This window comes from Myotis daubentonii, chromosome 1, assembly GCF_963259705.1.
Source record: "Myotis daubentonii chromosome 1, mMyoDau2.1, whole genome shotgun sequence".
Classification (NCBI taxonomy): domain Eukaryota; kingdom Metazoa; phylum Chordata; class Mammalia; order Chiroptera; family Vespertilionidae; genus Myotis; species Myotis daubentonii.
Window position 1 is genome coordinate 8,993,553 of NC_081840.1, and position 13,970 is coordinate 9,007,522.

At 45.0% G+C, this 13,970-nt stretch overlaps 2 protein-coding genes across 7 annotated transcripts in view; both read right to left on the reverse strand.

Annotated features, from left to right (window-relative positions):
• ATXN3 (ataxin 3) overlaps nt 1–2,324 on the reverse strand; it is a 33,037-nt gene extending 30,713 nt beyond the window's left edge. For all 5 annotated transcript variants that reach the window (XM_059687796.1, XM_059687805.1, XM_059687823.1 and 2 more), the window contains exon 1: nt 2,246–2,324. In XM_059687796.1, coding sequence (XP_059543779.1) covers nt 2,246–2,269 — 24 coding nt within the window. In that variant the 5' untranslated portion in view covers nt 2,270–2,324. The remainder of the gene's footprint in view (nt 1–2,245) is intronic.
• Nucleotides 2,325–8,734: 6,410 nt separating this feature from the next.
• Nucleotides 8,735–13,897, reverse strand: NDUFB1 (NADH:ubiquinone oxidoreductase subunit B1). 2 transcript variants are annotated; one of them, XM_059687903.1, is made up of 3 exons: nt 13,757–13,897; nt 10,237–10,381; nt 8,735–8,845 (listed from the first exon to the last, which is right to left on the reverse strand). In XM_059687903.1, the coding sequence occupies exons 1-3, from the start codon at nt 13,848–13,850 to the stop codon at nt 8,809–8,811; spliced, it is 276 nt and encodes a 91-aa protein (XP_059543886.1). In that variant the 5' UTR covers nt 13,851–13,897; the 3' UTR covers nt 8,735–8,808. The 2 variants fall into 2 exon arrangements, with proteins under 2 accessions (XP_059543886.1, XP_059543879.1); XM_059687896.1 differs by having other exon boundaries at nt 13,709–13,865.
• Between the last annotated feature and the right edge of the window lie 73 nt (nt 13,898–13,970).

Consider the following 13,970-nt stretch of genomic DNA (forward strand, 5'->3'; position numbering starts at 1 on the left):
TTGAGCACCTACTATGTGCCAAGCACTCTCTTAGGTACTGGGGATGTAACAGGCAAACTTGTTGAGTTTACATTTTGACTTAATAAAAGGATCTTCAAAGTGACAACTCTAAATATGAGGAAACCAAGATTCCAAGGGGAAGTGCTTGCAGATCTCTACATGCACAGCTTCCTTAGAGCCAGAGTTGGGTTTTTGGCTCTCTGAACCCAGGACCTAGCAAGGGTTAAATATATGTGGTGGAAGGGAAGGGCTAAATATATGTGTCTGGAAAATGGCATATTAAGTTCATATATTGAGAAGGGACTGTGATGAGACTAACAACGGGCCTTATGATTATAGGTGCTTCCCATACTCTTGAAATATGCCTGAAAAACTTCAATTCAAGAGCCTTAATTTGCTACGTACATATGCTTATAAGGGTAAATATATTCCTGAAATATCTTCAAGCTGATAATTGAGTGACTTCATTCACGTAAATAGATTTTCATTAGGCTATTGCTCCACTCCTTTTGATCCCATGGTTTAGTAGTTACCTTCACTGAAATCAATCTAAAATAGGTAACAGTCTATATTTTTAAAATATGCATTGCAAAAGTCTCAAGAATCTTCCATGTTGAGACATTTGGTCTTATACCAAAATTTCTGAAAATTAGTAATAACAATATGTACATAGAGGGTTCTCCTTATCCAATCTCCTTATAGCCAATCAACGAAATTTCTATTGCCCAAGTTTCATAAATCATGTCAAACAAGTCAAGATTAATAATATCTATACTACTGAGTCTTTCCTCCCCATACATAAAAATTAGTCTATTCTAATGCCAAAACTTCTCTTTATTGAAAAGAAAAGCATCCTAGCCGGTTTGGCTCAGTGCATAGAGTATGAGCCTCCGGACTGAAGGGTCCCTGGGGGGGGGGGGGGGGGGGTTCAATTCCAGTCAAGGGCACATGCCCAGGTTGTGGGCTGGATCCCAAGTAGGGCCTGTGCAGGAGGCAGCCGATCCATGATTCTCTCTCACCATTGATGTTTCTCTCTCTCTCCCTCTCCCTTCCTCTGCAAAATAAATAAAAATATGTATTTTAAAAAGGAAAGTATTCCATTTAACAACTTCAGATTTGTGCTGTTGCCTCCTTAGTCTTTGATAGTGGTGTGCCTGTGAACCTTTTTAAATGGATAAATGATCATTTACAACTATTTAACAAAACAAAGCCTCTTTTCTCCTACTAATTAAAAGCCTCACCAGCAACCCCTTGAAAAATTGAAACTCTTACGAAACAAAATATCATGTGCCCAAGTTATCCTGAGCAAGGTTTCACTCAAACCGAAATAGCAGGCATTGCATGTGGGAGAAGACGAGTTTCTCCGCATGCCACAAGCAGCATCTTTTCAAGCTCCTGGTCATCGAAGAATCAAAACAAGCCAGGCTAGGACCCCACCCCATCCTACCCACCCTCCCCACCCCCCCACTCCCTCACCCAATCCTACCCACCCCCCCACCCCCACCCCCGACACCTAATAAGAAACCTGGTTTCCTCTCCGGAAAGATGGGACTACCGAAAGAAACGAAACCCAAAGAAACTAAACCCAAACCTTTCGTAACAAAAACTCTCCTGGCGACTTCCCTGTCTAGGTCCCTACATGTCAGGCCCTCCACGGGATGGAGCCAGGCTCCCGGCACCGGAGTCTCACGGAACTGGTGCAGGGTCAGGACGTGAGCCCGAGCCCAGGGAGCTAAGCGGATCGGGGGCTCCAATAGGAAATTGAGGAGCCCAGAGGAGGAAAAGTTCATTCTGCCGCGAGCAGGGTTGCGAGAGTTGGAAGGAGCGAGGGAGGCGCCCGGGAGGTGACGAGCTACAACCCACGGAGAGTGGGGGCAGGAAGGACTGGGGAAGGAACCCCACGGAAAGTGGAGGGGAAGCGCAGAAGCAAACCCACTCGGGGCCACCCCGGCATCGGTGCCCCGCGGCGCCCCCGGCTCAGCCCACACTCCCCGCCGGCTCCCGGGACTTCCCAGGCCCCGGGCTCCCCGGGCTCCCCGGGCACCTCGGTCACGGGCACGGGCCTCCGGGGCGAAGAGTGCAGTGGGGGCTTCAGGGAAGCTCCCCTCCCGAGGAAGGTCTTCCCCGCCCCTCGAGATCGGGATGGGGCGCCACGAGCCCCACCCAGCTGTTTGGAAGATGGCAGTACCGCGCCCCACGCCCGCCACGGCACCGCGGGCAGGTGCCCCCGAACGCGGACACTCACTTTCTCGTGGAAGATGGACTCCATGTTTATTTGTCTGGAGCCAACGGCCCCCGCGACAGACCACCCCCTACTGCTCCGCCCCCGCCCCGGCCCCACCCCTCCGCCCACCCGGCTCCGCCCCACCTGGCCCGCCCCTGGCCACGTGTTTCGCGCGGACCAATCACACCCGAGGATGAGAGTCACGTGGAGAGAAGAGCGAGTGAAAGCCGGGCGGTAAACGCGGGGACACGTGACCTATGTAACGCGTCCTCCTATCCACTGTTAGCTGGCAGGCGGGGGGGGGGGGGCGGGGAGGGGGGGGAGGGGGGGCTGCAGCGCCGCCTGCCGTCTGGAGGATCTTCTCCACTTCCCACCCATTGCTATGGATTCTTAAGGACCTCCCGGGTTCTATGTTCTTTTTGTTTTCCACTATACTTTGTACTTTCTACTTATCATATCTGATTATAATTATTTAATATATTTCTCTATCGCCATTGAAAGCCTCATTAAGAAACAGGCATCGCCCAGCAGGTGTGGCTTAGTGGTTGAGTATGGACCTATGAACCAGGAGATTACCAGTTGGATTCTCTATCAGGGCACTTGCCCTGGTTGTGGACTTCCTCCCCAGTGTGGGCATGTAGGAGGCAGCCGATCAGTGATTCTCCCTCATCATTGTTGTTTCTCTCTCTCTCCCCCTCTCTCCCTTCCTCTCTGAAATCAATAAATAAATACATTTAAAAAAAAAGAAACAGGCATCATTGCCTCCCCGAATACCTAGCACTTATGTAAAAATGATAGTTAATTTTTATACAGATATGGGGCTTACTGGAGGGTAGGCAATTTTCTAAGAGCTTTGCATATATTAGTGAATTTACTACAGCAACGTTTGATGCAGGTGCTAGTATCCCTATTTTACACATGAGGAAACAGGCACAGAGAGGATATGAACAGCACAGTGTCCAAGGTTCTGGGCTGGGGTCCAAATCCAGACAGACACCTTGTTATTAGTGTTATGCGTTCAGGCCCTGAAGAGGAAGTGTCAGTAGAGGGATCTGAGAGTGACCCTAGTAAAGTTAGGGTTGGGGGTCAGAGAGTTTGATGAAGCTGGTGTTGTAGAATAGGAGATCTTGCACCTTGAAGCCAGGTTACGTGGTTATGTTGAATAAAGGTTTTATATATATATATATATATATATATATATATATATATATATATATATGAATGATCTGGAGTGCAGGAGGCTGGTTCGGCTGTGGAATAGGGAGTTGTTGACATAGAAAAGGCGGCTGACAGCACAGGTGTGAATAAAATCACCAGTGGGGAAAAGGAAGAGACTAAGAAAAGGATCTAGAGTAGAGTCCCGAGAGTAGAGAAGTACTAGCCCAGGAGAAGGGAGGAAATGCAGGAGCATGTAATATTATGAGAGCCCTGAAAAGGGAATGTTCTAGGGAGCAGCCATGTTGCTTCCAATAGGTCCTGCAACATAAGGACAAGGGCCCGCTACATTTTGCTGCTATGGAGACCACTGGTGACGTTGCTGAGCGCGGGTTCAGAGGAACAGAAGGAGCAGTGGGAGGTAAGGCAATGGAGGCTGCTAGTGAGGCCCAGGTGCTCAGGGGAGGAATCGGTCACCACTTATTCAACGTCTCTCCTTGCAGTCCACCATCCTGTACGGTGTTGGGGAAACAGTCTGTTCTTAAGGAATTGTGGCTCAACTGGGGAAACAAATCATGGTCTCATGAAATGAAAAAATATGCAAAACATTTTTTCTTATTTTCTTTCCGTGTAGAGAAAGATGTATTGTGTGTGTTGTGTAGGTGTGTGCATATAGATATTACAAATTTCTGGAAGAATATACAGGAAACCCAGAGGTTAACCTGTTTGAGATGGAAAAGGAACTAGGTAAATAGGAGACAAGGGTAGGATGCCGGGGTCCAACCCCAGCAGGTCCAGGGGTCCCCAAAGGTGTGGACAGAGTCGGCGAAGAAGGAATGACACGGAGACAGCGTTCAGTTGATCAGCAGCCTAGCCAGGATCTCCAGCCAAGTTCTGGTCTCGATCTCCAGAGAGGTTCTGCTTAGGATCTCCAGCCAGGTTCTGTAGCCATGTTCCCTCGCTAGGTTCTCCAGCCAGGTTCTGTCTGAGATCTCCAGCCAGGTTCGGTCACCAGGTTCTAGTTAGGTTCTCTTGCCATATTTCTGTAGTCAGGTTCAGTCCAGGATCCCTTGCCATGTTCTCCCGCTAGGCTCTGTCTCTAGGCTCTGAGGCCAGTCCCTCTCCAGGATCCTCCGGCATGCTCTCTCCAGCGAAGTTCTTCTGTCTCTAGGATCCGTGTAGGTTCTGTCTTCTTGATTCTGTTCTAAGTTCTGAGTGTTTCTGTCTTGTTACAACTGTATTTATACCAGTTGATTCAATCCTATCAATCTCTATTACAAAGGTTAGGGCGTTTCTTATCTCCATTCCAGGGAGAAAAGATTATGTAGTTTAAGCATGATTGTTCATAGTTAAAGGGATTAATTACCCGCCTGGCACTTAGTTGAGGGGTTTTATTCCCTCCCTAACTTCAGGGGAAAATCCCTACCTGGGGATTCAACCTTTCTCAGAGAGGTGACTTTGGTTAAAACACAGCGCCAAGAAGGTGAGCAAACATATTAAGAACCGTATGCCATATATGCCAGGTCCCTTGAAACAGCAAGGATGGACCGGCTCCCGGCAGTAGGATAGAGATTTTTCACTGTATACAGTTTTATTCTTTTTTATTAAAGATTTTAAAATTGATTTTTAGAGAGAAAGAAAGGGGAAGAGGGAGAAAGAGAGAGGGGGTGGAGAGAGAAACATCAATGTTGATTGGCTTGCCTCCTGCACACCCCTACTGGGGATCAAGACCACAACCATGGCATGTACCCTGACCAGGAAACAAATTGGCAATCTTTCCATGCACAGGATGATGCCAAAACAACTGGGACATACTGGCCCCGGCTACAGTTTTATTCTTTATTTAACTATATTCGTGTATTATTGAGAAAAAATTCGATTGTATTCATGTCCTAAGACTGCTGTAGCAAATTATCACCAACCTGGAGACTTAAAACAACAGAAATTATCTGACTGTTCTTAAGGCCAGATGTCTGAGCCCTAAGTGTCAGCTAGGCCACATTCCCAAATATCTAGGGGAGAATTCCTTGCTTTCAGGTGGCTTCTGGCATTAGTTGGCTGTGGCCACATAGCTCCAATCTCTACCAGTGTCTTCACGTGGCCTTCTTTCTCCTGTGTCTCTTCTGTGTCCTCTCCTCTTATTGGATTTAGGTACCAACTGAATCCACGGTGATTTCATATTGAGATCTTTAACTAATTAAATTGGCAAAGACTCTATTTCCAAATAAGGTCTTTGGTTCTGGGTGGACTTGAACTTTGGAAGTGCATGACTCAACTTTCTACAGTGGTTGCTTGCTAGGATATATGCTACCCAAAGGACCTTATTGTTTTGTTCACTGTTAAATCCTTATAACCTAGAACACTTCTTGACAATATTTAGTAACTAGAGGCCTGAGTGCATGGGTAGGGTCCCTAGGCCTGGCCGGTGACCAGGGCTGATCTGCGGGGCGACCAGTGAGGCCATCAGGGGGCCCCTGCTGGCACCCGCCTTGACTGGCCTGAGGCCTGCGGGCAGCTCCTGCATTGAGTATCTGCCCACGGTGGTCAGTGCACGTCATAGTGACCGGTCATTCCACTGGTCATTTCACTGCTTGGTGGATTTGCATATTAGGCTTTTATTATATACTAGAGGCACAGTAAACAAATTCATGCACCAGTGGGGTCCCTGGGCCTGGCCAGTGGGATCAGGCCGAAACTGGCTCTCTGACATCCCCCAAGGGGTCCCGGATTGCAAGAGGGTGCCGGCCAGGCCGAGGGACCCCACCAGTTCACGATGGGGCTGTAGAGAGATGCAGGAGGTTGGCCAGCCAGGGAAGGCCCACGGGAGGGCTCCAGGGCGTCTGGCCTGTCTTGCTCAGTCACGATTGGCCAGACCCCAGCAGCAAGCTAACCTACCAGTCAGAGCATCTACCCCCTGGTTGTCAGTGCATGTCATAGCGAGCTGTTGAGCGGCCTTAGCATACATTAGCATATTATGCTTTGATTGGTTGAATGGACGACCAGACAACCGGACACTTAGCATATTAGGCTTTTATTATATAGGAGGATGCTGAACTAATACCAGCCATTTCATTAGGCCTTCCCGACCTATTGAGCATGCGATTAATAGCAAGCATCATAAAGTGAAAATATATCAATGCCTGGGAGTCAGAATGCAGGTTCTGGCTTTGCAGGTTCTGGTTTTGGCTTTGTCTCTGAAGCCATGTATGATTTGGCTATTAGATTTGTTACATTTCCCATTCTGATAACTAATATTTGGCATGTCCTAAACTTTAACTTTGTAAGATAATGCATATCGTCTTTCAAAACTCAATGACCATACTCTCCAGGAAGTATTCCCTGCTGCCCCACTAATTTAGAAGCCCCTGTCCCTCCTCTGAGCTCCAGTATGTACCTGTCATACATGGTGCTTTTCATACAGTATCATATTTGACTTAATCATACATCTTCACCAATACCCTATCAATGTCTTATTTGACTTTCTGTATTTAGTAGTTGATGTCTTTCAAATGAATTAATGAAGCCGGGTGTCTGGAAATCATTTCTTGATTTCTTCCCAAACTCTTCCACTTCACCCTTTGTTCCAGCCAGTCCTCAAATACTTGCTGTATATCCAATCCTCATTCCCTCTTCATTGCTACTGCTCAGTTCAAGCCCTCTTGATTTCCTGTGCAGTCCAGTCCAAGCATCTCTGGTCTCCTGCTTTCAGTCTCAATTATGTTCCTAGTGCCGTCAGTGTTCTCTCAGAAATGCAAATTTCACCAGCTGTTCTCTCATTGAACAAATGAAGTGGTACTATGTGTCAAGCTCTGGGATGACAACCATGAGAGACAAATGGTCCTGTCCTCATGGAGCTTATAGAGGGAGGGATCTTTGAATAATTATACAAACTTTACTCTGTTAAATATCCTTCAGTGGCTTCCCATTGCTGGCTTAAAAAGCTCTGCGATCTGGACCAACCACCAGTCTGGCTTTATCTCCCTGAATTCCCTCTGCTCTCGTCACATCAGCTGTTCCCTTGACCTCCCAAAAGTCCTCAGATGAACAGCCCTTTGTGCCATCACCATACCTCGCACATGCCTGTATTAAAGCATTTGCTACATCACGGTGGGATTATGACTTTACATGCCATTATTACACTCAGCTTTTGAGGATCAGAGTTTTACTCAACATGTAATCAAGGGCTGGTACAGAACAGTGAATAAATGCATGAATTCTTTTTGACTCACTGACGCAAGAGTATTACAATAATTCAGCAGGAGGGGTTACAGAGCTAATCAGGAGGGCTCCTAGAGAGAGGGTAGACAGAATACATGCACTTCCAGTACTTCCTGTCACCTTGAACAACACAGCTTTTCTCTAACCCACTTCATTAGAACTCTGTTAACAAGTGAGAGTATAGCCGTTGTCTTCAACACTGTACCTTTTAAACTGGCATTTTGTTACTAAAAACCAAATAGCTTAGAAATTTTAACATTTGATATTTTAACATTTATGTGTCAATTTGTATCTTGAGTTCTGACAAGAATCAGTGATAACCAGGGTGTATTACTTCATTGTAATTTTACGTCTATACTCAATCTGAAGCTAATTTCTCAAGAAAAGGTAGTTGAACATTAACAGGTGACATATATATCCACTCCTGAAACCATCACAATCAAGAACACTTGCTGGGACTGGTTTGGCTGAGTGGATAGAGCGTCAGCCTGCGGACTGAAAGGTCCCGGCTTTGATTCCGGTCAAGGGCTTGTACCTTGGTTGCGGGCACATCCCCAGTGGGGGGTGTGCAGGAGGCAGCTGATCAATGTTTCTCTCTCATCGATGTTTCTAATTCTCTATCTCTCTTTTTTCCTCTCTGTAAAAAATCAATAAAATATATTAAAGAAAAAAAAAAGAACACTAACATACAGTACTATACCCCAGTTTCCATGTGTCGCTTTGTCATTCTTCCTTCCGACCCCTTTCTACGCTGGATTAGTTTGCAGTTTCTCACGTGTTATACACAAGAAATCATTCAGTGTGTGTGCTCTTTTTGTTTGGCTTCTTTTATTCAGGATAATGAACCTGAAATTCATCTCTATTGTATCAATAGATCATTTCTTTTTATTGCAAATAAAATCTTAGCATCCTCCTTTTAAAGCTCCTTTGAAGCACATGGTTTGAAAATAATTTTCTGAAAAATATCTGAGGAAAAAATTGGCTACATGAATATTACTGTGATCTAAACTAAGTAACAGAAAATTAAATGCTAGTTGTAAAGTTAACATCAATGTACACAAGATACTAATTATTTTGAAAGCTAGTGTACCTATTACTTGAAATGTGAAAGATCACTTCGACATTAAAAGGACCACATTCTAAATTGTTCAGTGTTTTTATTTTTCTGATAATTTAAAAAATGTGAACATTCTGTAATTCAGCCACAGCCTTTACTTCCAGGTGACTTCCTCATTGGGTCTCAATTCTCTGTGTGGAAAGAAAAATGGAAGGAAAGGAAAAAGTATTAAAACTTTTATGAGGGATAAAAGGGAAAGTCAGAACAATATAAATTCAGTATTTTATACTCTATTAAATTAATCCATTTAAAAGATTTTATGTTGAGTCAACATATTCTAGTCCAGGGGTGGGCAAACTTTTTGACTCGAGGGCCACAATGGGTTCTTAAACTGGACCGGAGGGCCGGAACAAAAGCATGGATGGAGTGTTTGTGTGAACTAATATAAATTCAAAGTAAACATCATTACATAAAAGGGTACGGTCTTTTTTATTTATTTATTTTTTTTTAGTTTTATTCATTTCAAACAGGCCAGATCCGGCCCGCGGGCCGTAGTTTGGCCACGGCTGTTCTAGTCTCTCATGATTTTAAACCTTTACTATCTTTTCAATTATACTTTTCCCGATTAAAATATTTCTTTTTTTAAAATGTATTTTTATTGATTTCAGAGAGGAAGGGAGAGGGAGAGAGAGATAGAAACATCAATGATAAGAATCATTGATTGGCTGCCTCCTGCACGCCCCCCACTGGGGACCTAGCCCGCAACCCAGGTATATGCCCCTGACCAGAATCGAACCTGCAACCTTTCAGTCTGCAGACCGACACTCTATCCACTAAGCCAAGCCGGCTAGGGCATAAAACTGTAATTTCTTAGTCTGTCTTCATAGAAAAGCTCAATGAGTTCATTAATTGTTTCTAGACCTTTTCCAGCTCATTTTATCTTTCTTGAAATCCTTGACTGTGAACCTCCTCTGCAGTGATTGCGACTGCTGCTCAGTTCTCACCCTCTCAGCTTCCTCCGACCCAGCTGCACATGCAGGGGCAGACTCCCTATCTTGTCACCTCAAACTCCCTGCTGCCAGGGGAGCCATTTCCAGACACAATGGAACCAGGCGGCTACTAGCTGCCATCTAGTCACTCAACCGCCATGTCTAAAGCACTCAGGTGTGCTGCTGAGAACACATCACCAAGCCACAGTCAGCACCATTTATTTCAGCTACACCCTGACTCAAGTAAGATGGTATGTCATCATACATGTGAACGCTGTATATAAAGTAGGCTTTGGGGGGCTGGTTCAATTTCAAGCAGTGTTTCCATATTAAAAAGTACCCCGAATTCCAAAAAAGGGGGATTTTTCAAAAATCTGAAATAGTCTGTTCATAAGCTGAAGACCTGTTTACATTCCAAATGTAATCATAACAATTTTATGCAATCAAACAACAAACAAAGCTACAAAATAATATCACTTAGATCTAAGTCCTTGGAGGACGGGGATTACCCCTTCTGTTTATTTTTGTTGTATATGATATTAAGAATATTTCCAAAACTGGCTAATTGTTGGTTTAAAAATGCCCAAACTCACCTTTTAAATAACAAACTCTTGTTCCGGAAGGCAGTTAGCTTTTCATCACTCTTTCTGTCTAGATAACATCCAATGACAAATCCCATAGGGACAAGTATATGTACCCAGTGGTCACGCACAAGCTGAATTAAACTCATCCTGAATGCTAAAAAAAAATAAAATAAATAAAAAATTCAGAAATATAACTGACTTTGAAATATCTTTTAAATTGCATCTGAAACAGGAGAAAGTCCTGAATATAGGAATAGATATTAAAAGCATAAGCCTCTTCCCTAGTCGGTGTGGCTTAGTGGATAGACGATAGAGTGTCGGCCTGCGGACTGAGGGTTCCTGCTTGATTCCGGTTAAGGGCACATACCTTGGTTGCAGGCTCCTCCCTGGCCCGGGCCCTGGTCGGGCTCATGCAGGAGGCAACCAATCGATGTGTTTCTCTCACATCGATGTTTCTCTCTCTCTTCCACTTTCTCTAAGAATCAATGGAAAAATATCCTCTGGTGAGAATTAAAAAAAAAAAAGCATAAGCCTCTTTATAATTGCTTGGCATCAGAATGTAGTATACTACTTAAAATCTACTTGATAAAGATTATATAGATGACAATGATTAGCATAGAAATTGTAATGCACTAAAGTCAATTTATTAACTTTTTCCCTATTTTCATTGGTGATCTGATGATATAATGCAGCGAAATGGAGAGTATAAATTCTACCTGCAAAAGCTCGGCCAGTGTTGCTCAGTGATTGACCATCAACCTATAAACCAGGAGTCACTGTTCACTTCCCGGTCAGGGAACATACCGTCAGCATAACTATTATATACTGTTTGTATTTCACCACCAACAAAAAAGTACTTGGAGATGCTCAGCCCATGATCACCTGTGGGCTATCAGCCACTTACTATTGGCATTCTTCCAACGTGGTCAGAAGCTCCTTTTGTCTGGCTCTACTCTGAGCAGATGTGACCATACAAGCCCTGAGGTTCTTGCTGAATAGAGGTCTTATGAGAGTCCAGGGAAAGATAGTGGGACTGATAGATAAAAGAATTCTGTACATTTAAAATCCAGAGTTGGATTCAACCACCTCGAAGGAAACCGGATTCCATCCCCAAGAAATGGCAAATCTTAGTCCCAGAGGTATTTCATATTATAATTGTAACATCTACAATTGAATAGGCTTTGGGAGCAGTAGCACTGAACATACTTTTCCTGTGTATTTCGCTGCGAGAGGGTGACCAGGGAAGACAAAGATTTATGGACATAAAACTGAGCTAGGATGATTTCTTGGAGAATGGACAGGAGAGGGAGCATGGACAGGCTTTTCAGCTCTTGGTCACGGGCCCAAGGCCATACGGGATGGGTAAAGGCGAGTGAGGGCCTGGGACAGGCTCCGATGAGACAAGCCTGGGTTTGGATGAAGAGGGACATCGCCTGGGTGCCCATGAGGGCACTGTACACACTGGGGTGGGAAAAGGTAAGTTTACAGTTGTGAGTGCAAAACAAAATTTGTTCTTGCATTATTTTTTAAATTACTGCATTATTTTCAGTAATATACTAGTATACTGAAATATACTGCATTATGAACAACTGTAAGCCTACTTTTGCACACCCTGTATTAGTGTCTTCTTTATATGAAAACTCTTAAGAAAAAGTTTGCTCTTGCTTCCGAACTGGGAGTAGCTGTGGTATCCCTGAGAAAAACAACAACAAACAAAACGAGTTGGTTTTTATCTTATGCACTCAAGGAATCAGATAACATCAAGCCGTTTTGCCTCCCTCTAGAACAGCGGTTCTCAACCTGTGGGTTACGACACCTTTGGGGGTCGAATGACCCTTTCGCAGGGGTCGCCTAAGACCATCAGAAAACACATATATAATTACATATTGTTTTTGTAATTAATCACTATGCTTTATGTTCAATTTGTAACAATGGAAATACGTCCTGCATATCAGATATTTACATTACGATTCATAACAGTAGCAAGATTACAGTTTTGAAGTAGCAACGAAAATCATTTTATGGTTGGGGGTCACCAAATGAGGAACTGTATTAAAGGGTCGCGGCATTAGGAAGGTTGAGAATCACTGCTCTAGAAAGAGCTGACTTAGCAGTAACTATTTTTTAAAAAATATTTTTATTGATTTCAGAGAGGAAGGGAAAGGAAGAGCAAGAAACATCAATGATGAAGGGGAATCATTGATCCGCCGCCTCCTGTACGCCCCCTACTGGGGACCAAGCCCGCACACCGGGCATGTGCCCTCGACCAGACCAGAATCAAACCCGGGACCCTTGAGTCTGCAGGTCCACACTCCATTCACTGAGCCAAACCAGCCAGGGCTGTAAGGCACTGTTCATTTAAAAAAATTTTCTTTATTAAGTTATTACATATGTAATATGTAATATTACATATTACCCACATTACCCCCCCGCAAGGCACTGTTCTTAATGCTTTTCCTAATCACAACTCAAGTAATCCTCACAGCACAAGTTTTCATTAATAAAGGCCCCCAGTGCAGTCGACATATTTTTTTTCAGATGAGGAAATCCAGGGTTAATTGATTTGTCAGAGGTCACAGATGCAGCAAGCGGCAGAGCTGGGAATAATGGGCAGCCTGCCTCCTGGAGCCAAGCTCTGTATTTGTGCTTCCTGTCTATTACAGGAAGCACAGAGGTAAACAGTTATATAATTCTTCACTTCCTCTTATGTTCCCTAACTACATATTATTTTTTCTTCGACCCAATTTTCCCCGCTTACCTTCTCAAAAGAAAACTATCTGGTGTGAATTTTTGCATGTCACTCCGAATTCACGTTGGAAAAATAAAGATGGACACACACACACATAAAATATATCTATATATATATTTCTACTTTCTATATATAAATATATATGTATATATATTTCTACTTTCTAACTGTTCCCCACAGCATTTTATATGTAGTGATCAAAAAGTGTCAACGAAGCTGACGATAAAGAGCGCTGGATGCATGGAGAATCTGAGCTCCTTGAAGTCACCTGTCTTAATGACAGACACATACGCCCAGGAAGCTCAGCACTAAGTAAATATTCCATTTTTTAAAAGTGCACATGGTCGGCTCCAGGGGGTTTGAGATTTACGAGAGAGAGAGCGAGCGGGGTTAGCTTCCCATGGCAAGTGACGAGGCAGGCAGACCCGGGACCGGGGGCGCATGAGGCTCCCTCCAGGCTGCAGCCCAGCATCGCGTCCCCGCCGCTTTCCTCTCGGGCGGCCGGGCGAACCCCGCGCGATCAACAACACGCGCCCAGGGATGACAGCCTCCGAGTCCCCTTCCCAACAGCCGCGAGACGGCCTGGGCCCAGCACCTCCCTTTCCCATCTCGCCTCCTCTGATCTGAAGCCCGGGGAGGCCGGGCCGCTCCAGCCCCGGGGAGACCCAGACTACGACCCTCCGGACCACCCCCGCCCCCACTCCATCGCCGAGGGCTTTCCCAGGGGCGCACCCTGGCTGCCTGCACAACGGAAGCCTGCGGCGTCGACCCCGAACCCACCTGCGGCCTCGGTGCCAGCCCGACCCCAAGACCAAGGGCAGCGGCGAGTCCAGCCTCCAGCGCCGGCGGAAGCGGCGGCCTTGGGACACGCCATTCGCAGCGCCCGCTCCAGGACGGGGGGGCACGCAATATCATACCTTTTTTCCTTTCAATACTCCACTCTTCTCATATTTATGTTAGCTTTAACATATTAAACCTTTATTGCGAGAGTAAC

What these genes read in the sequence shown, in the direction of transcription:
- NDUFB1 (XM_059687896.1), bottom strand. Translation starts at nt 13,850, where the DNA reads ATGGCGTGTCCCAAGGCCGCCGCTTCCGCCGGCGCTGGAGGCTGGACT. An exon ending in CCGTTGTGCAGGCAGCCAGG is followed by an intron (nt 10,382 to 13,708) that starts GTGCGCCCCTGG and finishes ATTTTTTTTTAG; the next exon opens with CATTCAGGATGAGTTTAATT. An exon ending in AAGAGTTTGTTATTTAAAAG is followed by an intron (nt 8,846 to 10,236) that starts GTGAGTTTGGGC and finishes CTTTCCACACAG; the next exon opens with AGAATTGAGACCCAATGAGG.